The 25422-nt window shown below is 43.2% G+C and overlaps 1 protein-coding gene across 1 annotated transcript; it reads right to left on the reverse strand.

Annotated features, from left to right (window-relative positions):
- Nucleotides 1-5350: 5350 nt before the first annotated feature.
- LOC141132700 (sulfotransferase 6B1-like) lies at nt 5351-25243 on the reverse strand. The gene is made up of 6 exons (XM_073621433.1): nt 25059-25243; nt 21138-21322; nt 18708-18834; nt 12596-12690; nt 12135-12321; nt 5351-7666 (listed from the first exon to the last, which is right to left on the reverse strand). The coding sequence occupies exons 1-6, from the start codon at nt 25195-25197 to the stop codon at nt 7548-7550; spliced, it is 852 nt and encodes a 283-aa protein (XP_073477534.1). The 5' UTR covers nt 25198-25243; the 3' UTR covers nt 5351-7547.
- Nucleotides 25244-25422: the final 179 nt, after the last annotated feature.

Here is a 25422-nt window from a genome sequence, read left to right on the forward strand (position 1 = left end):
GAAATTGCACTGGAAGTGCAGTCACTGTAGATCTGAGGGGGACATGCAAGGAAAATAAAAAACAGCATTTTAGCTTGCGCATGCTTGGATGATAAAATCAGCAGAGTTTCCCCTCATTTCAGATCTACACCTCGGATTTACAGCGACTGCATTTCCAAGTGCAATTTCAAGTGCACTTTGCACTTATAGTTTGCACTTTTAGTGCAAAGTGGATTTGCCTTTCGTAAATAACCCCCAATATCTTTTACTTGTTGCTATAATAAATATCTCAAATTTTTTTTCAAAAAAACACGTTTTTTCCTCAGTTTAGGCCAATGTGTATTCTTCTACATATTTCTGGTAAAAAAAAAAACGCAGTAAGTGTATATTGATTGGTTTGCGCAAAAGCGTCTACAAAATAGGGGATAGATTTATGGCATTTTTACTATTTTTTTTTTTTTTTAAACTAGTAATTGTTCTTTATAAATTTTGCCCAAAATTTATACTGCTACATATCTTTGGTAAAAATAACCCAAATTAGTGTATATTATTTGGTCTTTATGAAAGTTATAGTCTACAAACTATGGTGCCAATCTCTGAAAATTGATCACATCTGATCAGGCATTCAGATTCAGGTGAATCTCATTTCTTGAGACACTAACAAGTCAGGAAAGTACAAATACCCTGGTGACAGGTACTCGGTTACTCTGATGGGCTGGTGACAGGTACTGGGGTACTCTGATGGCCTGCGCCGTGAAAAGTGGGGCAATACCACCTGTGATCAGCCGTGATGATGTGGTAAACAGCCATGCCCAATGGCTTTTCAGCCCTCTCGGTGGCAAGTGGTGTCTCTGTGACACGCCGCCACTGAAGGAACAGGGATGCGCGCACACGATCGTGCGCATTCCCTGTTTAAATAGAGGAACTTCATATGAAGCCCTCCCAGAATGAGAGCCACGCCGCCTGGCCATCATATGACAGCCGGCGGACGGCAAGCGGTTAAGCTCCCAACAGTGGGCTCCTGCAATTGTGGTCTCTCATAGGTGATGGCAACATAAAGGTAAAGAAGGAACTAGCATAGTGTAATACTGTAACACTAAACTTATTTAAAAACACAAGCAACTATTTCAGATTTAGGACAGCATTTGTTTACAGAAGATATCATTGGCAGGCCCGTCGCGACAGGACAGGCAAAACGAGCAATTGCTTGGGGCCCCGCGCTGGCCTGGGGCCCCAGCTGCGCTGCCGGCCGCCGCTTCCTATAAGCTGCAGCCTGTAGTGTGGCTGAGCTCCTCATTCTTCCTCCTGCAGTCCGTGCAGTACAGGACTCAGGAGATTCAGTTTCCTGTTCCCGGCCGGACTGACAGGAAGTACACACACTGAGTGCTCACTTCCTTTCAGTCCGGCTGGCCGGGAACAAAAAACGGAATCTCCTGCCGCACGTGGACACGCACGCGTTAGGGAGGGGGGTTAAAAAGAACACGGGGGGGGGGGGGAGTAGCAAGGGGGGGAGGCAGTCATCAAGACCCATGTAGTAATAAAAATATGGTAGCTTGCTGACCATAATAAAAAACAATTACTTTACCATCCCATTTCCTGGAGGCTGTGCGGGGGGGGGGGGGGGGGGGGTTGGGGGGGCCTCCATGTCCATTTTGCTTGGGGCCCCCAAATTCCTTCAAACGGCGCTGATCACTGGATATATAGACTTTATTTGATATATATGTGTTATATTTATTGTTTCCGCTAGAGCTTTGGGATGCACACCCTAATGTATTAGGCTGCGCACACCAATGATTAGAAGTCAAGAGTCCCCAACCCTCCCTTACATCACAATGCACCCCCTTACCTTGTGCTGCTGACAGGAAGAAGCTGGAGGGCGGAGCTGGGCAGTAGAAAGTGCAGGGTCTGGAGGAGGACCAGAGGAGGGCTGTAACTCAGTTGCTGGAATCTGCTGAATGTTGAGACCAGGGGAGGCAAAGATGAGGAAATGCTGTAGCTGCACAGAGAGGCACAGGATATGTAGGAGGATTTCTGTCTTCCTTTCTGCTTCCAACTGCTGAGAAGGGGGGCAGAGACTGGATCTGGCGGAGGAATTCTGTCCCACTACTGAGACAATGTGGTGGTGGAGTCAAGGGGGGTATCGCAGCTGCAGAAGAGGTGCAAGGGCCACATGACCTGTCAGGGTGGATTCCGCCTGCGGGCCTTGTCTTTGACACATGTGGTCTGGGGGAATTTAGTTATGTCCTACTCCACCTGGTGTGAAAGCTGTGCCTACTTCTTCTCACCTTTTAGGATTTCTTCAATTTGGCTGCCTGCTTCTTTCTAGGTTATTATAAATGGGGAAAAAAAACTCCTAAATGGATCAAGGAGTGACAAGGAGTGATATAATGTAAAGCAAGTATGAGGAGTATCAGTGCATAATTTAAAGAAGGTTGAGGTTATAGGGTTAAGGTAATATTATATACAAAAGTTCTTGACCATTCCACATATGATATGAATAGCAATAGTCCCAAAACAACCTGAAAGAGATTGAGCCCAGAAACAGTCCTTTGGATGAAATAGAAGCGGTATTTTCAATCGGCTAATACCCAACAGTCCGTATATACAGTAAGCGGGAATATCACCCGAGAAGAAAGTGTAAGGATACCCTGAAAAGGAAAGGTTACTGTGCTTGTATACTACTATGTAAGTGCAATATTTTAGATTCAAATGCTTTTAACTGGATTACGCTAGGGTCGTTTTTACGCTTTACACATATGATATATAACCTGGCGGAGTGTGTCAGAGTTCTGACTGAGGACGTGCATCCCTGATGACAGGCAGAGGAGCCTGAAGCACCTTCCATACAAACAATAAGGCTACTGATGTTCCATTACGTTCATAAAGCCTATTTTTAACCACCTTAATCGGGGTCAAAATTATCTGGTAAGCCCACTACTTTACATCACAAGGTGAAGTGACCTTTCCTAGAGGGCTTTTCAGGGTATCCTCACACTTTCTTCTCAGGTGATATTCCCACTTATATATGGACTGTTGGATATTGGTTGAAAATACCGCTTCTATTTCATCCAAAAGACTGTTTCTGGGACTATTGATGTTCACATCATATGTGGAATGTTCATGAATTAACGTTTCATATTGGACGAATTCTCATACTACTGTTATATTTGTATGCACGTTGCAATTTATTATTGATAGCGCTGCACATTTTATATATTAATTTTGATGTACTGCACCATAGTATAGTGCTAGCAGCTAATTTTCAAATTCAGGCCCAAGCCTGGAGAGATCTTTTTTGATAAATATTATATACAAGAATATACTAATACTAATATATACTAATCTAATTACCGCATATACTCGAGTATAAGCCGACCCGAATATAAGCCGAGGCACCTAATTTTACCACAAAAAACTGGGAAAACTTATTGACTCCAGTATAAGCCTAGGGTGAGAAATGCGCAGCTACTGTAAATGGAAAAGAGGGTCAACAATGCCCATTTGCATGAATCACTGTGCCCATTTGCATGAATCACTGTGCCCATTTGCAGCCATAGGTCCCCCGAACTTCAAACTCGGTAGTTAAGGGTTCCTAGATGGCCCCCTAGCTGCAGCCAAAATTTGGGGTCTGTGGACCCAAAGGGTCCCGAAATGACATTGCTGCAGATGGATACAGTTGACCGACTTTGGGGCCCCATATCTCAGGGCCGCTTGGTGCTAGGAACCCTAAGTTTGGTGTGTATACCCTGTGGAACTAGCACTACAACATATCCAAAGCTGGGGTTCCTAGCACCAAGTGGCCCCGAGATACAGGGCCCCAAACTCAGTTCAGAAAATGTCAAGCACTTTTCTGCAGCAGAGAATTACATTTTCAGAACCGAATTTGGGGCCCCGTATCTCAGGGCTACTTGGTGCTAGGAACCCCAGCACCAAGTGGCCCTGAGATACAGGGCCCCAAATTCGGTTCGGAAAATGTCATTCTCTGCTGCAAAAAAGTGCTTGACTCGAATATAAGCCGAGGGGGGCGTTTTCAGCACAAAAATATGTGTTGAAAAACTCAGCTTATACTTGAGTATATAGGGTATATACTAACCCTACTCAGTAACTTGTGGGTATGAACAAATCTACCAATGACTGGCTGCATGATGATTGTGTGCAGTAGTAGACCAACTGCTGCTGGAGGTGACTGGGCCTTTTGGAGTGACAGTGTTTGTGAAGACACAGCTCCTTCTTGTATGCTTTTCCTTTGAGTGTGCATGCTCTCCCACAGACCAGGGGAGGGGATGTTGGAACCCAGACACATCACTTGCTTTTATCTGTATGAGATTTTGTGTAATATGAGATGGACCTTTATCTTTCTGGAATGAACACAAACAAAAACCATGTTCCAGTCCTGAGGAAGCGGAAAGAAATCTGTGAAACGCATAGACTGTTTTGTACTTAGTTTTTTTGTGTCTTTGAAAATACAGTATATTTGTTCATAATACAATAGTAAGGTCCTATTGCCCTATAAAGAAAATTATTTTGGGGGGGATTGTTTTTAAGTTTTGAATGCAATAAATTATATAACTTTTTCATTTATATGTTTCTAATAATTATGAGCTTAAGTGTATCCCTACGTAGGCATATTTAAATATCCCATTTACAAGTTACATGAGTAGGATTAGTAACATCGTGCATAGCATTGAAGCAGGTAAGGAGTAGCATAGTGGATAAATTAAAGGAGGCATTAGGAGAACCATTTTGGGGGTTGTAAAGCAATTACGAGGGTAACGGTACTTAATTTAAAGCAGGTATGGGGAGTAACAGTGGATAATGTAAAGCATGGATGATGAGTAACATAGTGGATAATTTAAAGGAGGCATTAGGAGTACCATAGTAGATAAGGTAAAACAAAGGTTCGATTGCTATTAGCTCCATCCCAAGCTAAAACAACTTTCTTCTAATGTTTAAAACAAATTTTCTTGTACCTTCACCCCCCATTTCTTGCAGTGGATGATTCCACCTCCCTCAGGTCTGTTATATAATGGATGAGTTAAAGCAATACTGTAAAGAACATAAAGTAGTTTATTGAAGGAAATAAAACATGAATTTGTATGAAAGATACAAACTACACAGCAGAGAATGCAGAATCAAGTTTCTCCCCTGAGGCCACCAGCAAACCTTTCACCTATCTGCTGATCCTTTCATAGATGAACAGATGACGATGAGAAATCAGTTCTGCGGCCCTGGAAAAGTCAATGAGATGTATCTTAATCTTTCCTATTTACAATGCAGCTGAAGTACTTGAATCTGTCATGGTCATCCCACAATCAGAAAAGTGCAGAATATCAGTCACCACCAATAGGAATCTACTGCCACCTTGTGGTCCCATAAAAAAAGACGCAGCAACTCTAAGCAAACAATGTGTCAAACTTCCATTGTTCTGGTGAAAACCTTACACAGATGACGTGTTTTTCTTATTGCTTAACTCAGATGCCTCTGGCAGTTTCTTTATGTTACATGATGCAAGTAAACCTAAGAATAAAATGGTAATATATTGCAGCTTACCAGTCCTTAGATGTAATGGCTACATTTGTTTTCTTTTTTTCTTGTCATTCCCCCCTCCCCCCCCCCTAGTTCTTTCACCTGGTGATCCTGCCAATAACACACTTCCTGTCCTAGGATGACAACGCCCACTCATTGTACTGTGTCTATAGAGGGGCAGCATTGTCATCCTAGGATGAAACCACAGAACATCTCCCCCATCCCATGACATATTGGAAAAGTATTTCTAGTCCAGAACTAGCAGGAAACAATGTAACTGATAACAGTGAATCACAAAGTTTATAGCTCAAAAGATTTCTGTGAGGACTAACAAGTATTCATTGAACTGATAGAACAAAAATACTTTCAATTGTATATTTAAGAGACCAAAAAGGCACATCAAAATACGAGAGGAAACAGCTAGGCTTTACCACGTGCTGAAAGCTGCGCTAAGCATGTGTCCACCATAAACTATATGATCATTTTGAGGTATTGAAACCACCTAAGGCATCAGAAAGGCTGCTTTCACACCTGTGCGATGCGTTTACTGCGTTTTTTGGTGCATTTATCACACAACATCATAGGACAGTCCATTCACTTGACTTATGTACTTTTTTTGGGCATTGAGCCAAGCGAATTTTGCGATGCATGTTTTGTTGTACAGCAAATGTGCAACAAAATGCCACCATGCTACCCATGTTTGGAGTGCCAATATTAGACAAGAAATATTAGAAGAAATAATGGCAGCCCAACTGTGATGCATGTTTGCCGCAATTTTCACGCGTTTCCAGAAACACACATAGAAACACGCATAAAGGTGTGAATGCAGTCTTAGAGAAGTCATATACTATCTGAAGGAGTCTCATTTGTCCTCTGGTTATGGTCATGTGATGGATGCCACGTCATTGATCATGTGGTCCCTGCAGAAGGGGATAACAGCTGTTTAAGCAGAGCACCTTATTGGCTGTCTCTTTCCTGTCCACCTAAGCCTCTTTAGCAGCGATCATGTGACCTGCGTCGGAGGAGGGAAGACAAGCATGTGACGTCTCTGTGGTACCTCTGAGGGTGATTAGAGAACCTGAAAAGCATACAGAGGGTGGAAGTCACTTTACATGATAGGAACCTGTTTCTGATTGCCAAATTCAGCAGAGATTTAGCAAAGTGTTACTAAAAATGCTCCCTATGTACTCTATAAATATAAAATTATTATTCTAAACATCTGCAGTTTAAAATATTTCATACTTCCCAAAAATATTATAGAGGGGAAATTATAGAAATTTTAAGACAGTGTTGAATACTATTGATGGATTTAAATCTAGAGGGCAGGAATGACTCGCCTCTGGGCAGACATATAGTGCCACCCTGTGGATCCAGTGGAGAATGCAGTAAATCCACCACTTGGCCTGTTTATAAACTGTCTATACTCTGCCATATTCATCTATTTATCATTCATCTAGCAGTCTCGCTGCTAATTTTCACCCTTTTTTACAACAGCAATAAAAATAACCCAGAGAGATCTACACGAAGACAGATTTTGCCAATTTAAGTATAGGTTCTGTCTGCCAATTTTCCACGTCCTAAACCAGCTGTAATAGTGGATAAGTGGCAGGATCTTTTTGCAAGGTGACAAATTTTCTCTCCTCACTTTACATTTTGTTTTTCAGCTTTTTTTGGACAGCTTTTTGATATTAAGATTTCCTTTTTCATGTTTTCACATATTGGGGGAACGTAGGTAAAATGGCCCATCAGAACTGAAGTGGTGAGACAGCTGTCCATGTTTATAAAGAGGCCCCGGGGTTTAGCCTTAGTGGCTACTCAAAGCTCAGAAGTGTCATTTGGTCACCCGGCTGTTACATCTTAGGGCTGTGGCCACCATTGTTAACTGGTAAACTCTGTGGAGTCCCACTACTGAGTGGAGGAATGCTTTAAGAATTGTCCATGCATCTGCCTTGTTTTTGACCTTTCCTGTGCCAGTCTGCCTGGTATGGAGTAATGGAGGAAGTCTCTCAGTAACAATACAGTCTGAACTATGAGAGATGGACTCAGTTCTCGTAGTGGATGTGTTTGGCAAGACAACTGGCATTCATCTTGGTGTTGTAGAGCTCCTCAAACAGCCTGTTCTGCTTGGTGGAGAAATACTGTTTCCAGTCTCCAACAGTGCCTGTGACAAAAGAGAAATCAGGGGTTACACAAAATAATAAAAGGTTGCTCCAACAAAATATCATATTTCATTTACAGGTAGAGTCTATTGAGCCTTCTATCTTTTCAAACTCAAGAGGTGAGATTGTCTCGCTATGATTTCCATTCTTCTCCCCCACTTTGGATGTACGTGGAGATGCGCACATGTTTACAGTAATCACTCGACGTAAAGTGGTTGTAAACCCTGTTACACTACTTGTACCTACAGGTAAGCCTATAATAAGGCTTACTTGTAGGTACTGTAAATATCTTCTAACCCTGCACAGTTTACGAGATATTTAACATATACACTTGTGCCAATGTCATTGGCGCGTGCGCACTGAATTAAAAACCGGCTCGATCGTGCCGTTTCTAAAGGGCCTGTGCCGTGATGTCATCGCGGCTCCGGCCAATCACAGCGAAATAACTCTGGGAGACAATTATCTGAGGAAACTAAATATGTCCATATTATGGCTGTGCTATTATTACTTTGGAAGTTATGAAACATGCTGAAATTTCATACATATTCCACTGTTTTAAGCTTTATGTGCATTCAGGTATTTACGACTGATGTCTGCTGGCTCTCTGAATGGAGAGGGTAATAGTTTTACGACAGGCCTGAACATCCTGCCAGGCCTAGATGAGCTGTTTTTACTGAACTAGCCTTGTTCTGCTTTCTCTGTTGAGATAGCTTTAAAAAATTTCAAAGTAAAGGTTATGAATTCCTAACATGAGGGAGGAGGGAGTTCAGATTTTTCTGTAATGTTACACGGTTAGCCAAGCTGTCATGGCTGCCCTAAGGTTCCAAACAACATGGCAACTAGCTACAGAGTTTCATATCCAGTACGTGATAACATTACACATACTAGCTCATTATGCCTTTGTCTTGTAGGGAGATAGAGATATATCTCTATATCTATCATATACATACATATACAACCACTTTAAAGCAGAAATAAAGACAGAGATATTCACCTTTCCAACAGTCCCTCCAGCGCTGGCATCTCCTGTGTGCTGGTTTTCGTGCCTCTTACTTGGAATTTTTATGGCCAAAGCTTTTTTGGCCATACTTCTCTTTTGGGTCACAGGGGTGCTCTTACTTTAAGGTGACCAGATTTTTAAAATGAAATCGGGGGACATATTTTTTTTATTGGCAAATGGTAAACCATTTTATAAGCATATTTTTCTCAAATCATATATGCAGTGTATGTGGTATGTGTTTATGGAATGATTGTATGATATATACGTTATTTTTCACATTTCGTCCAAGAGTTAAAAAAAAAAAAAAAAAAAAAAAAAAAAAGATACTTAGAATTTTTGGGGATATGACTACCAAATGTTAAGAAGATAAGATAGAGAAAAAACTTTTCTATGCATATTTTGTATTTTATTCTTACCAAAGAATCTTGGTTCAACAATAACAATATAAATTAACAATTCAGAACAGTAAAAGACTGCATGGTAACAACACTGTACCCATATGTAATTTTTTTCATACAAATAGAGCTTTCTTTTGGTGGTATTTATTTGCCACTGGGTTTTTTATTTTTTGCAAAACAAACAAAAAAAGCCTGAAAATGTTGAAAAAAAAAAGTTTTAGTTTCTGTTATAAAATTTTGTAAATAAATAATTTTCTTCTTCACTAATGTGCGCTGATGAGGCTGCACTGATGGGCACTGATATGCGGCAATGATTGGCACTGATAGGTGGCATTATGTGGCACTGATAGGTGGAAATGATGGGCACTGATAGGTGGCAAAGATAGGCACCAGTGATATGCAGCAATGATGGGCACTGATATGTGGCAATGATAGGTGGCACTGAAAGGCATTATTGATAAGGAGGGGGGGGCACTGCTCATTTAATGGTTGATCACCAAGCATTAGATCAGCAGTCAGTACCCCCTCTTAGAGACCCCCCATTAGCTCACAGTCCCCTTATATCAGTGCCCACACCCACTTCCTTAGAGACCTCCAGAGATCAGAGGAACCCCCCCTTATATCAGCGCCCCCTGCCCTGTTTAAACACAATCATTCAGATTGTCTTACCAGCGGGACCCGGGAGCTACTGCAACCAATGAGGGAAGTGTGAGAGCTGAGCTGGGGGGGGGGTGGAGGTGGAGCCGCTCTAGGGCTATTTACCTCCCACTATGCAGTATGAACAGCAGAAAAGACATGTCATTGGTTTCTAGGACAGCAACCAATGACTGCAAAGGAGATCATCGAGGCAGTGGTGGCGGGGGGGGGGGGGGGGGGTGAGAGAGGCACAGCCGACAGGAATCTCATTGAGTGGAGTGCAGTGTCGGAACTTGGTCTTACACTAGCTCCATCCCCAGGACATATTTACTGGGTCACAGGTGGACCGAGACCCAGGCACACTTGTCTAAACCTGAACTGTCCGGGGCAATACCTGACAGGTGGCAACCCTAACCAGGGACAAAATCGGGCACAGACTTGGTCCGGGGACAGTGTCCTCAGTCCGGGGACTGTCCCCGGTGACCGAGGACTTCTGGTCAGCCTATCTTACTTGCATGCCGCTGAGAGCCTAAGCCAGCTGCTCCCTCCCCAGCCCAGTGCTCCAGTGAGCACTAGAAAGCTCCGGCACTAATGCTGCAGCAGGGAGGTGAGTATGTGTGTTTGTTATTTTCAATTCCCACACATCTCCTTTAGTCTTCCATCAGCTAGATGTGTAATGTCCTTATGAAAAAGTACTTGAGAAATGTGCAAAATGTGTCAAGGTCTCTTCTTTGATGAATATTTACCTGTGCGTGTCTGTGCATTTCTACAACTTATAGTCATGCAAGAGAATTAGTTGGTTTTATTACACTGAAACTAATACTGAAACAAGGACACATATCTTCAAGACAATGTTAGTTATTTTTAGTCTAATGAGATTTATGAAATCTCATTGAAAATTGTAGTCACATGGCTGAAAATATGTAACAAAAAAGGAGAGGGCGCAACCAATTCAGTGTAGAGGTTCACTATATTGCCAAAAGTATTGAGACGCCTGCCTTTACACGCGCATGAACTTAATGTCATCCCAGTCTGTAGGGTTCAGTACTGAGTTGACCCACCCTTGGCCACTATAACAGCTTCAACTCTTCTGGGAAGGCTGTCCACAAGGTTTAGGAGTGTGTCTATGGGAAAGTTTGACCATTCTTCCAGAAGCGCATTTGTGAGGTCAGGCACTGATATTGGAGGAGAAGGCCTGGCTCGCAGTCTCTGCTCTAATTTATCCCAAAGGTGTTCTATCAGGTTGAGTTCAGGACTCTGTGCAGGCCAGTCAAGTTCCTCCACCCCAAACCCACTCATCCATGTCTTTATGGATCTTGCTTTGTGCACTGGTGCACAGTCATTTTGGAATAGGAAAGGGCCATCCTCAAACTGTTCCCACAAAGTTGGGAGCAGGATATTGTCAAAAATGTCTTGGTATGCTGACACCTTAAGGAGTTCCCTTTAAGGGGCCAAGCCCAACCCCTGAAAAATAACCCCACACCATAATCCCCCACCAAATTATTTGGACCAGTGCAAAAAGCAAGGTCCATCAGAAGAGTTCCCCACTTCTGATGTGTGGGCAGGCCTGAGAAAGGGGCCTGACTTATCATCCTCAGCAGTCATGATTTTACACAGTTACACAGTCATTGGTGAAGTCCTCATCTTTACATGGTCATTGATGAGGAGTCCTGGATCAGAGGAGAGACTGTGGGGGAATAGTATCAAATCGATGTGGCCCAAGGACACAGGATTTGCAAGCTGGGCTAGCTGGGAACAGTAGTCCACCGTTCAGCACATGCTTTTAAACTTCTAGGCCTCCGGGGAGAGGTACTGCAGGGCTCTGGCCTAGTAGCAGCAACCAATCAGTTTGCATTAGAGACTATTCAGAGTGGGTTCTTTTGCATACAGAAAAGAACCTATAAATATGGCAAAGTGTTTGATCTGCGGGCATCCCATATACCCCTTTCTCCAACCAAGTTATACCCCCCAATAAACAAAAACAAGCAAATAACTGTTCATTGTCTCGGATGTGATATATGGAGGTCGGGCAGCAGGGTGATATGATGGATGTTTGTTACTAGTGGAAACTACACCGCTACATTAGAAAAAGAAAAACCTTTCCAGACCAGGATCTGTCACAAAGGGACCAATTTCCTCCCAGGGGTCAGGTTGGGGTTCCAATGGTCTGCCGAGAATTTGTGGTTTATCCCCAGGAAGGGGCTCCTATGTTCTGTTCAGAATTTGAGTTCACTCCAGAGGGATCGGGGGAGATTCCAATTGCCTGCACCCAATTCACAGATGTCCCTGGGGAGTCAGGGACGGGTTCCTATGGTCTGGCCAGAATTTGGGATCACCTCAGGGAGATTTTCCTATTGTCTGCACAGAATTCAGGGGTCACCTCTGGAGGGTCAGGGAGGAATTCCTATGGTCTGCCTAGGATTTGGGGTCACCCACCTTTCCGGAAGATCATTTTGCGGTTAGAAGTCAGAGAGCAGACGGTGTGATTCGGGTCACTCATTTCATTCTCTGCATTGTTCTTCATCTCGGAAAATGAGGTTTTCTTGCAGATTTCGTGGATTTCATTGTCATTAATGTTTATTCCCAGATAAGAGCTGATTGCCCTCACCGATTTAAAGGGATTCTGAGAGGAAGGATAAAACATGTTAAGGGTGGAGTAACACAGGCTCCAGTGCTTGTTTGCAACCATTTATATGACTGCTATCTGTTGTACTGACTTCTGACTGGCTACTAGCGGTCACTCTGGATGATATTGTTAAAAGTACAATTCACATTTTGTCTTACCGGATACAGACAAAGTTGTATCTAGTTTGAAAATCATCCAATCAGGCAGTGCCAATCACACACAGATATATGTTGTAGAATATTGATACTAATCAAGAGATAATTGGACAAACCTTTTTCATGGATTCATAGTAGAGGAAGAGAGTCCCCATCTCATTCTGGTGTTCCTCCCAGCTCAGGATGTGGTCGAACCAGGATCCGTATACAACTGTGACACACACAGGAAGATCAGTTACACGTGGAGAGAAAGATGAAGGCAACTGTAGATTCATTTTATAGCAGATCATCTTATTGTACTAAGACTTGCCAAAAAACTAATCGTCACCAGTGACAGTGATTATCTGCTTATGGACATGCTGCAACCAGACAGGCCAACCAACTAGTCTGTCAAGACATTGTCAAATGACTGATCGTAGACCGCACCATTAGGCCTTCGAGATTGGACAACACACACTTTAGAAGAATGTTTCCAGAAGCATTTGCAGCTTAGGGCACATTCGCACATGTGAGAGTTTTACCTCCAGTGTGTGTCCCCTCCTGCCTCAGCATGTCATAGTTTATTAGAACCGAACAACGTAAAATAGAAAAAAAAAAACAAAAAAAAACTTAGCTACCATGATGCGATAGGAGCTCCTTCTACTGTACACTGTAGTCAGAAGGATGTAGTTGGCACATAGTTTGTTAGAGTGTTGGGCACTGAAGCTACTCAGCCTTTACCAGGAGAACAACAAGAATTATGTCTTTTGTCTGTTGATTACTGCCTGATGAAAGTGATCACCACCTGACTGTACACATTAATGGTCTGGGTAAGTGCACAATTAAAGTGTATGTAAACCCAAACAAACTTCTCTTTTTCGTCTGTTATTAAAAAAAAACACTTTCAATTGTAATTTTATTTGCTCAATAGGTGCATAAAAATATCTGTCGGTCCTGCTAGATATTTTGTGATTTGATACATTCCTATGCTGCACTCTTCTTATCAGTGATATAATTCCCAGGTATCTTCTGTGGACTACAGAACATATCCCATGTACACTGTATTACCAAAAGTATTGTGCCACCTGCCTTTACACGCACATGAACTTTAATTCCATCCCAGTCTTATGGCCTGTACACACGGTCGGATTTTCCGACGGAAAATGTGCGATCGGAGCGTGTTATCGGAAGTTCCGACCGTGTGTGGGCTCCATCTGGCTTTTTCCATCGGATTTTCCGACACACAAAGTTTGAGAGCAGGCTATAAAATTTTCCGACAACAAAATCCATTGTCGGAATTTCCGATCGTGTGTACACAAATCCGACGCACAAAGTGCCACGCATGCTCAGAATAAATAAAGAGATGAAAGCTATTGGCTACTTCCCCGTTTATAGTCCCGACGTACGTATTTTACGTCACCGTGTTCAGAATAATCTGATTTTCCGACAACTTTGTGTGACTGTGTGTATGCAAGACAAATTTGAGCCAACATCCGTCGGAACAAATTCATGGATTTTGATGTCGGAATGTCCAAACAATGTCCGACCGTGTGTACGGGGCATAAGTTCGTAGGGTTCAATATGGAGTTGACCCACCCTTTGCAGCTATAACAGCTTCAACTCTTCTGGGAAGGCTGTCCACAAGGTTTAGGAGTGTGTCTATGGGAATGTTTGACCATTCTTCCAGAAGCGCATTTGTGAGGTCAGGCACTGATGTTGGACGAGAAGGCCTGGCTCACAGTCTCCACTCTAATTCATCCCAAAGGTGTTCTATCAGTTTGAGGTCAGGACTCTGTGCAGGCCAGTCAAGTTCCTCCACCCCAAACTCACTCATCCATGCCTTTATGGACCTTGCTTTGTGCACTGGTGCGCAGTCATGTTGGAACAGGAAGGGGCCATCCCTAAACAGTTTCCACAAAGTTGGGATCATGAAATTGTCCAAAATGTCTTGCAATGCTGATGCCTTAAGAGTTCCTTTCACTGGATCTAAGGGGCCAAGCCCAACCCCTAAAAAACAATCCACACCATAATCCCCCCTCCACCAAATGATTTGGACCAGTGCACAAAGCAAGGTCCATAAAACAGTGGCGTTGTTTGGTGGGTTCGGGCTGCACCCGGGTGACACCCGCCAGAGGGGTGGACACCCGTAGGTAGCTGCACGCACTGTTAACACCGCCGGCTGCCCTGATCTGCGCCTCAGGTCTTGCGCAGTGTCCCTCAGTGCAGCAGACTGAAGCCGCCTTCCCCTCCTCTCTGTTTACATCCACACAAGAAGAGGAGGAGCCTGAGGGACACACACGGCTGTGAGTATCTGTCCGCGCTGTTCTGAGGTCTGTAAACTTTATGTATATGTGGGTGGACATGTGCAGGGGATGTCTATACTACTGGGGGTCTGCACTGAAGGGGGATTCTATACTAATGGGGGCTCTGCACTAAGGGGGGATTCTATACTAATGGGGGTTGGCACTGAGGGGGGGATTTTTTACTGATGAGGGTCTGCACTGAGGGGGGTTCTATACTAATGGGGGTTGGCACTGAGAGGGGGGATTCTATACTAATGGGGGGGTCTGCACTGAGGGGGGATTTTATACTGATGGGGGTCTGCACTGAGGGGGGATTCTATACTAATGGGGGGTCTGCACTGAAGGGGGTTCTATACTAATGGGGGTTGGCACTGAGGGGGGATTTTATACTGCTGGGGAGTCTGCACTGAGGGGGGATTCTATACTAATGGGGGGTCTGCACTGAGGGGGGATTCTATACTAATGGGGGGGTCTGCACTGAGGGGGGATTCTATACTAATGGGGGGTCTGCACTGAGGGGGGATTCTATACTAATGGGGGGTCTGCACTGAGGGGGGATTCAATACTAATGGGGGCTCTGCACTGAGGGGGGATTCTATACTAATAGAGGTTGGCACTGAGGGGGGATTTTATACTGATGGGGGGTCTGCACTGAGGGGGGATTCTATACTAATGGGGGTCTGCACTGAAGGGGGTTCTATACTAATGGGGGTTGGCACTGAGGGGGGATTTTATACTGCTGGGGGGTCTGCACTGAGGGGGGATTCTATACTAATGGGGGGTCTGCACTGAGGGGGGATTCTATACTAATGGGGGGTCTGCACTGAGGGGGGTTCAATACTAATGGGGGCTCTGCACTGAGGGGGGATTCTATACTAATGGGGGCTCTGCACTGAGGGGGGATTCTATACTAATAGGGGTTGGCACTGAGGGGGGATTTTATACTGATGGGGGTCTGCACTGAGGGGGGATCTGCACTGAGGGGGGTTCTATACTAATGGGGATTGGCACTGAGGGGGGATTTTATACTGATGGGGGTCTGCACTGAGGGGAGATTCTATACTAATGGGGGGGGTCTGCACTGAGAGGGGGATTCCATACTGATGGCGGTCAGCACTGAGGGGGGGGTGTCTGTACTGATGGGGGGGTCTGCACTGAGGTGGGAGGTTGATACTGATGGAGGGGGGTCTGCAGACTCTGCAATAAGGGAGGGGAGTCTGTACTGAGGGAGGGGGTCAGTACTTAGTGGGGGGTCTATACTGAGAAAAGGGGGTCTGCACTGAGCGGGGGTCTGTACTGAGGGAGGGGAGTCTGTACTTAGTGGGGGGGTCTATATTGATGGAAGGGGGTCTGTACTGAGGGAGGGGGGCTATATTGATGGGGTGGGGTCTGTAGTTAGTGGAGGGGGGTCTGTACTGCGGTAGTTGGTGGAGGAAGGGGCTACACCAATTTTTTCGGCACCGGGTGACACCAACTCTAGTGACGCCACTGCCATAAAAGACATGGATGAGCAAGTTTAGGGTGGAGGAACTTGACTGGCCTGTGCAACCCAATAGAACACCTTTGGGATAAATTAGATTGGAGACTTTGAGCCAGGCCTTCTCGTCCAACATCAGTGCCTGACCTCACAAATGCACTTCTGAAGAATGGTCAAACATTCTCATAGACACACTCCTAAACCTTGTGGACAGCCTTCCCAGAAGAATTGAAGCAGTTATAGCTACAATGGGTGGGCCAACTCAATATTGAACAATACATGCTGAGAATGGAATGCCATTAATGTTCATGTGTGTTTAAGGGCAGGTGTCCCAATACGTTTGGTAATATAGTGTATGTTTAGAGATGAGGAGAGGGGGAAGGTGTTCTGAAGTCCTGCTCTACTCCTCCATAGATACAGTACAGTAAGTAAGCGTTGCCACCTTAGGACAGGAAGTGTTACCGACAGGATCACCAAGTGAAAATAAAGGGAAACAATGCCCAAAAAAGAAAACGAATGCAGCCACCACAACTAATGACTGGAAGCTGCAATATAATACATTTTCAGATTCATGATATACTTGTTAACATGTGCAGCTGCGTGCAGGAGAGAGCACACATTCCTAAAAGTCATTCAAGGTTAGTGGAGCTGAAGGCTGGGTATATACGTTTAGATTTTATTGTTCAATTGTCGGGCTGAATGAAAAAATAATGAACGGATTTCCCCATCCACGCTAGTGAAGTGGATAGAGGAATCCCTCTCCCGCCGGGGACTGCTGGTCTTGATTATTACTCTCCAATTTTAATTATTGTCTCTCCCATTTTAAATATTACCCACCAATACCGATCATTACCTTCCAGTACTAATTATTCCCTCTCCAATATCATTATGATCTCTCAAATGTTGAGTATTACCCTACAATACCAATGATTACCTCCCCAATATTAATTATTACCTCTCCCATATTGATTATTATCTCTCCAATAGTTATCAATACTGCTTCCATATTGATTATTACCTCTCCAATACTGTTTATTATCATTCAATATTGAATATTACCTCTCTAATACTAATTATTATCTCCGCCATCTAGATCTGCGGAAATGAGGCGCAGCGACGGTTAAAGTCAGGGCCACGTTACTATCAGTGTCCTTCAGACAGTCTCAGCACCCAAATCTTATATAACAGGGAACAAACACTGCTGTCCTAGGAGCATTAAATACCATCTGTTATCTTTATAGTGCTCTGCTTTCAGAATCATAAAGTTCCAAGGGAAATCAGAGACACCGATAGGCAATTCAAATCTGATTTATAGCACAACAATTTATTGGCAGCCTCTCCCAACCACACCGTAACTCCAGGATACCTGAGGGTGGAATTCCCAGACGGGAAGTCACAGAGCCCGTTATCGGTTCTATCTTCTAATTAATGGGGATAGGGGTGCTATATTACCCATGGCCACCGCTAAGGTCATGGAGCCCTTGATATTGCTTCTGAGCAGGGCCCTCCTATTCCTTCTGTATAGAACTGTATTGTAAAGTCACCCTTTTATTGTAAAGCACTGCGTAAACTGTTGGCGCTATATAAATCCTGTATAATAATAATAATAATAATATTAACTCCCCCCTCTAATTATTGGGGGTAGTGGACTGGTAGTGTGCCCAATGTGGCCTCCACTTTCACCCTGCAAAAAACAGCTGTGACCCTGAGAAATGCTGCTCTCCCACAAAAACATCATTGTGTTTATCACTCAGAGCACATAAGGGGGCTGATTTACTAAAGAATCAAAGCATGTACTCTACAAAGTGGATGCAGCTTAATGAATAAGGTAAATCTGTCTTCACCCAAAGACATAGGGGTTGATTTACTAAAGGGAAAAAGACTGTGCACTTTGCAAAGTGCAGTTGCCTTCTTCAAGAGCAGTTGCTCCAGAGCAAATGGTAAATGAGCAGAAGCTCTATTGACTTCTATCATCCAATCATGTGCAAGCAAAAATGCAGTCTCTTTAATTTCCCTTGCACAGGATTGGGTACTCTTAGCAAAGTGAAGCTTTACCTCATTTACTAAGCTCTGGAGCAATTGCACTTGCAGAGGGCAACTGCCCTCTGCAAAGTGCACAGTTTTTTTGCCTTTAGTAAATCAACCCCATAAAGTTGAGGAAAATCTCTCAAAAAATGACACATACCAAATAAATATAAGCCTTACAGGGGGTTTAACCCTTTCATAGACTATTCAAAAGAAAGCCATAAATATGTCTCTAGGTATACTTTAAGGGAAAATGTTCAATTATATGATCATTTATTTTCTGCTATCTTCCATGAAATCTAGTCAAGATCGTGAGGTCATTGTACCTGCCACAATCATTAAAGAGATAAGTAAACGTACTTCAATATATTTATATATATATATATATATATATATATATATATATATATTATAGCTAGAACAGAAATAGCCATTTTCGGTCACCTTGTCCATGCAGGAACATATCGAAGTAGGTGCTCCACATGTCAATAGTGGGCAGGTTGGGGTTGTCTCTGTAGTAATGGAATAAGGAGACGGCCGTGTCTTTGGGGTTACGGATGATGTAGATGGCCTGGAATGTGAAGTCACAGTCTTATTATCAGGGACATTTACATAACAACACATAATTAACAATATACTACCCAATTAATCCTGAACATAAAAAATATATTATTCCTTAGATATTATGTGACATCTAAGGCTCCTTTCACAATTGTGAGATGACAAAGTCACGCAACTTACTTGTGTTTTTACAGTGCGACTTTTGTTGTGACTTTAAATTCTCTGGACCAAAGTCGCATAAAAAGTCAGACCAAAGTAGTGCAGGAACCTTTGCCGAAGTAGCTGCAACTTCAGTAGTATCAGAAGAAACGACTCTCAGACATTCATTAAGTTTCACATGTCGGATCCCAAATCGTAGAAGTGTGAAAGGAGCCTTAGTGGTACAGCGGTCACTAGAACCTTCACTGAAATTCTGAAAATTGTCAGGGGCTTTTGATACAAAATTACTTCTAGAAATTTGTGATTCTTTAACAGAAACTCAACAAAATAATTGAGCAGTTTCTATTTATTGTGTCAGATAATACTAAACAGCTTATGAGGATGGACATCTCTGGTGTCACCAGAATAGATTGTAAGGTCCTATGGACAGGGCTCCACATGCATCATCTTCTGTATGTAGATATCGCTCTGTATACCTTCCTTCCTGGTTCTTGATTGGCCAGCAGAGATGACGTGACTCCCACGCATACGCAAGGGAGTCATTCATACTGGCACACTGTACATTTAATAGAAGATTATGAACAGGCCCTGTATGGATGAGGCCATACCATGGCAAAAATCCATAATGAGCACAGGGATGTTTAGCCAAAACACAAACTTTATACGGTACTCCAAAGAAGAGACCAAACGCTAAAACGGTCCTTGGCTTTATACATACCCTCCTTTCTTGAGAACAAGTACGCAATTCCTCTTTCCCTTCCGGGGCTAATGAATACAAGGCATTCTCTGATTGGACTAGGTGAAGAGCAGGGGCAGCGACGATCGCCACATCATCCAATTAGAAAACATCTTGTAATAATTGAAAGAAATACAAAGTGTTCTGTGAACTGTGGCAATGGTGAATGAGCAACTCCTTGTGATCAGTGGGGCAGCCACTCGGGACAGAGGACCTGAAGGATTGCAACAATCACTGTAGTAGCGCCAGTTACTACAGTAATTGTCAACTTCCACAGAGGTTCCTCAGGTATGACATTCGCATGCTTACACCACACTGTCATACTAAAGCAAAGAAAATATGCAATAAAGATTATATCTTGATTTCAGCTTAAAGGACATGTTTAAAGCTGAAGTTTAAATACTAAATTAAAAAAACTAACAAAACAAAACCCAATAATAAGAGGACGGTACCTCATTTTAATTAAAGGAAGGGATTTAATTTAAGGGAAATTAAATTTCCCTTGTGCCTGGCTGTCATAGTTGACATCCTCTGTCCTGTGTCTAGAGCCCAGGGACCTTATCAAGAGTGCCAACTATGCCCGCCTTTCCATTCATAGAAGCTGTACTGTAAGATCCATAAATAAATAGAGGATGAGCAGATAAATGAAAGGTCTCCATTAATATAACACTTTTCATTCTTGAAAGCTATAGTACAGCTCCTATGCATGGAGGAGGGGGCAGAAAAGAGCAAATAGAGTTGGCACTCTAGATGAGTATCCGTGACAAGTGCCTCAGTTTTAACTCCCGCAGCACTGGAAGATTACGGCTGCAGGGTATGGGGGGTGTGGGCTAGAAGATTTCAGCTATGATAGCTGGCACCAGCACAAGCAACACTTTGGATTAAATATAAGTACTGTCCCTTGTGCTCATTTTTATAACCTTAAGTTTTACCTGAACTTAGGCTTTAAAGATATGAGTATGAAAATAATATTTTGAGGCATGTTACCCATGAATGACATAATGGATGTTTTCAAACTCCTCTGAAATTTTCATCTTTATAAATCTTTGCCTCTATATAAGCAACTAGACATTAAGGCTGGGTTCACACTGTGTGCGGACACAGCTCACAGCAGGGGTCCGGTGCGTGTGTCCCTGTTCTCCATTTCAGGGACGAATCAGGCCTGAATTTTTGCCTGAAATCGGTCCTAAAACAGAGCCAAAAACGCACAGGACCCCTGTGCAATGCACTCCGTGACCACCCCAGAGAAGTGTAAACCGACTCCATTGAGAACCGGTCACAGTCTCCTGTCATGCGAATTGGATGCAAGCAATCCGCATCCAATTCACATGAGGTGTGAAGCCAGCCTAAAGCTTTCACTGCAGTGGAGCTGCTGCCGATCTTATGTGCATCTACATATAATACCCTGCATGTCTCACCTTGCACTTCTTGGTCTTAAAGTCTTGGGGCAGCATGTCGTAGCCGAGGTGTGTTGGGATTATCCTCTTGGTGGTGATGCTGTTTAGTTCTTCCAGTTTGGAGATGTCTCCGAATTCGATGGGCGAGGTGAGGGTGACCTTCGAAGTGTAGAGGTGCTTCATGATCTCAGCAAGCCAGTGAGTACCTAGGTGACCAATAGTTAATAATAATTATCATCTACTATGGGGTTGATTTATGAAAACCGGAGAGTGCAAAATCTGGTGCAGCTCTGCATAGAAATTAGGGCTGTTACTGATTAAAATTTTCGTGTTCGATGAATCGTTTTTTTTTAAGTTGATTAATCGACTAATTTCGATTAATTATAACGCACATACAGATCCAGCTACTTTTAGCTGATTTAGCACCGTTGTTATGGCAACAGCCAAAGCCGGACATAGCGGGGCATGGCTAGGACATCACACGTCATAAACTCAGCCTCACCGTGCCCATAATCTAAGCCTTACCATGCCCATAATCGCAGCCTCACTGTGCCCATAATCGCAGCCTTACTGTGCCCATAATGCAGTCTCACTGTGCCCATAATCTCAGACTTACCTTGCCCATAATCGCAGCCTCATCATTCACATAATGCAGTCTCACTGTGCCCATAATTGCAGCCTCACTGTGCCCATAATGCTGTCTCACTGTGCCCATGATCTCAGCCTCCCCATGCCTATAATCGCAGCTTCACCGTGCCCATAATGCTGTCTCACTGTGCCCATAATGCTGTCTCACCGTGCCCATAATCGCAGCCTCACTGTGCCCATAATGCTGTCTCACAATGCCCATAATCGCAGCCTCGCCGTGCCTATAATGGCAGCCTCATCGTGCTCATAATGCAGTCTCACTGTGCCCATAATATTGTCTCACTGTGCCCATAATCGCAGCCTTGCCGTGCCTATAATCGCAGCCTCACCGTGCCCATAATGCTGTCTCACCGTGCCCATAATGCTGTCTCACTGTGCCCATAATGCAGTCTCACCGTGCCCATAATGCAGTCTCACCGTGCCCATAATGCAGTCTCACCGTGCCCATAATGCAGTCTCATCGTGCCCATAATGCAGTCTCACCGTTCCCATAATCGCAGCCTCACTGGCATCTCCCGCTGTGTGTCTCGGAGCTAAGTGTGAAAACTTTGGCCGCGCTGTGAGAAAAGTCCCGCCCTCCTCCTAGATCAGCTCGTGTGATAGACAGAACACTGCGTCTATCACACGAGCTGATCTAGGAGGAGGGCGGGACTTTTCTCACAGCGCGGCCAAAGTTTTCACACTCAGCGCAGAGACACACAGCGAGAGATGCCCGCAGACTGTGTATGGAATATGGTGGAGGAGGAGGGAGCAGAGTGCTGCAGCCACAGCTTGGTTCAAAGCAGCCCCAGGGCAGGCAGCCTACCGATCAAAAACATTTTGATCGATCAAAAAAATGAACGATTAATCAAGGAATTAATCATTAATTTTCGCAGCCCTAATAGAAATCAGTCAACTTCCAGGGTTTTTTTTAAAAGCTTGATTGAACAAGCTGAAGTTAGAAGCTAATTGGCTACCATGCATGGCTGCATCAGATTTTAAGTCAATCTCTATGTGTAAAGTAGTACCAGTTTGAAGGAAACCCCACAACCTTTGGAAAATGCAGATCCCCTGGCCATTATGCAGAATTTCAACTTTTTCCGAGCTGGAATACAGATCAGGAGTTAGGCTCCATTCACACTAGCGCGTTTTTTGATGCATTTTGCATTTTGCAGAAATGCACGGGAATTTTTTAACATGGGTTCCTATGGAACATGTTCACATCAATGCCTTTTTGTTTCTCTGCATTTTTGGAAAGGGTCGGGGACTTTTTTTCATGCAAAAAGCAGCGTTTTGCATGTAATGGATTTCAATGGACAAGCATCAAAAACGCAAGTGCACCGTTTTTGCAGCGTTTTTGATGCATTTTTGATGCGTTTTTGCCGTTTTTTGTTTTTTTTATTTTTTTTATTTTTTTTACATTTTTTTTAGACTGTAAAAAAAAACTGTAAAAAAAAAAAAAAAAAAAAAAAAAAACGCAAAACGCAAATCGCGGCAAAAACGCCGCAAAAACGCCGCAAAAACGCTGCTCAAAAACGTGGCAAGCATGAAAAAAAAACCTCCAAAAACGCTCAAAAGCAACATGCATAGGTGTGAATCCAGCCTAAGGCTGGATTCACACCTATGCATTTTTAGTGCTTTTTGCATTTTGCAGATTTGCACTACAGAACGTGTTCCATAGGAAACCATGTTAAATGGACTGTAGTGCAAATAAGCAAAATGCAAAAAGCACTAAAAATGCATAGGTGTGAATCAGGCCTAAGGATCAGGAGGATCGGAAGAGTTTACGGTACAGCTGGAGGTGCTGAAGCTCTTCTTATCTTATACACTTCCATGACTCTTTTAGATAACACATTGAAGGTGATTTTGTATTTAATAAAACCAAATTGTGTTTTTTTTTCAGTATCATTTTAACCATACCCATAGGTGTGCGCAGCCTATTGCATTAGGGTGTGCACCCCAAAGCTCCAACACATATATGCATTTGACATATTAACCGGCCTCTTCCCCACTCTCCATCCTGAAACAATGGGAGAAAGGGGGAGCCAGGGAGCACACAGGGGGACCCGGGCAACAGAAGAAAGAGGAACAGGGACAGGAGGGATGGCGGGGGTGGCATATATTGGTACAGATCCCCTTTATTTTCCTCCTGTGGCAGCTGAATGTTGAGAGGGAGAGGAGGAGAAGCCTACTTTCAGCTGCTGCAGGAGGAAAATACAGATTGATTCCACTAAACTCCACCCCCGCCGCCTCTCCTGTCCAGGTTCTGAGGGTCAACAAGGAAAGATTGCGGTTTACCTGTCACCTGCCGGTCATTGGCGGGTTGTCAACCACAGGATTAGGGTGTGCCTAGGCACACCTGGCACACCCCTTGCGCACGCCTATGACCATACCAATATATATTTTTTGAAATGCAGAACTCTGGCCAGAACAGTTTGTTCTTTTTTAGATGGAGTCTGAACCTCTGTTAGATTTCAAACTCAGGGTGGCACCTATGCTGTAAGCTAACCTTCTCTTACCCCCAGTGTCCCTTCTCAGTATTTGTCAATATAGAGTTTAATATAGAATCCTGAGAGAGGAAAAAGGTCTCACAGCAATGTTTTGGTTGTCACCAGAACAGGAACTGAGGGGAAACCTCACATTTAGGACCTATCATAGCTTTATCTCTCTCCTACTACATCTTAAAAAAAAAAGAAGTTTTGTCTGGAGTCTCTCTTTAACTTTAAAAAACGTAAATTATTTTATGGCTTTGTTAAAAATACACAGTCTATCCTGAGAGGGGAACAGGTCTCACAGCAATGTTCTGGGTGTCACCAGCACAGAAACTGAGGGGAAACCTCACCTTTAGGACCTATCACAGCTTTATCCCTCCCCTACTACATCTAAAAAAAAAAAAAAAAAAAGAAAAACAAAAGTTGTCTGAAGTTTCTCTTAAACTTTTTTAAAAAAAAGTAATTTTTTTTATGGTTCTGCTAAAAATATACAGTCTATGTATATATATATATATATAGATAGATAGATAGATAGATAGATAGATAGATATATCTATATATATAGATATATATATATCTATATATATAGATAGATAGATATATATATAGCTATATCTATATATATATAGATATAGCTATATATATATCTCTAAAATATATCAGTTCAGCTTAGTTATAACTGGTTTCTGTGAAATTTCACAAAACAGATGGCGCTGATCGCCACAACATCAGGAACATTATGCAGACATGTTTCCAAATATTTCTAAAATAATACAAATATTTTTCAAATAATAAAAAAAAGTTTGAGAACAGCATGGGGTACCGGATTTGGGATAGGAGATGAGAAGGAGGTCATCCTCGTGGGCCTGGAACGAGCCCAGACATTTCAGGAGTTCGGCTGAGGATCGTGTAGTGAAGGGGATTCCATTAAAAATGTGGATAAGGTCGCTGTGAGTGGACATGGTGGAGGACTGGAGCTGCGGCTGGTTGTGAGATGCTCTGCTGAGATGCAACAGCACCCAGAATGGCTTGGGGTTAATATACAGGCAGCCAGAGGCGGTCGCTGGACTGCGGCCAATTATTTGATTACAAACACAACTTATCAGAGAGTTTTATGATCATTTATGGCCGGATAATTGGTATTTATTGAAAGGTTCCTAATCAAATATGGCCTATAATAAACATTA

Source organism: Aquarana catesbeiana, linkage group LG03, assembly GCF_042186555.1.
Source record: "Aquarana catesbeiana isolate 2022-GZ linkage group LG03, ASM4218655v1, whole genome shotgun sequence".
NCBI lineage: Eukaryota > Metazoa > Chordata > Amphibia > Anura > Ranidae > Aquarana > Aquarana catesbeiana.

Excerpts from the sequence above, each read along its gene's own strand:
- LOC141132700 (XM_073621433.1), bottom strand. The coding sequence starts at position 25,197 with ATGTCCACTCACAGCGACCTTATCCACATTTTTAATGGAATCCCCTTC. Across the intron at positions 21,323-25,058 it reads CATCTCCTATCCCAAATCCG|GTACTCACTGGCTTGCTGAG; the intron begins GTACCCCATGCT and ends TTGGTCACCTAG. Across the intron at positions 7,667-12,134 it reads CAAAATGATCTTCCGGAAAG|GCACTGTTGGAGACTGGAAA; the intron begins GTGGGTGACCCC and ends CTTTTGTCACAG.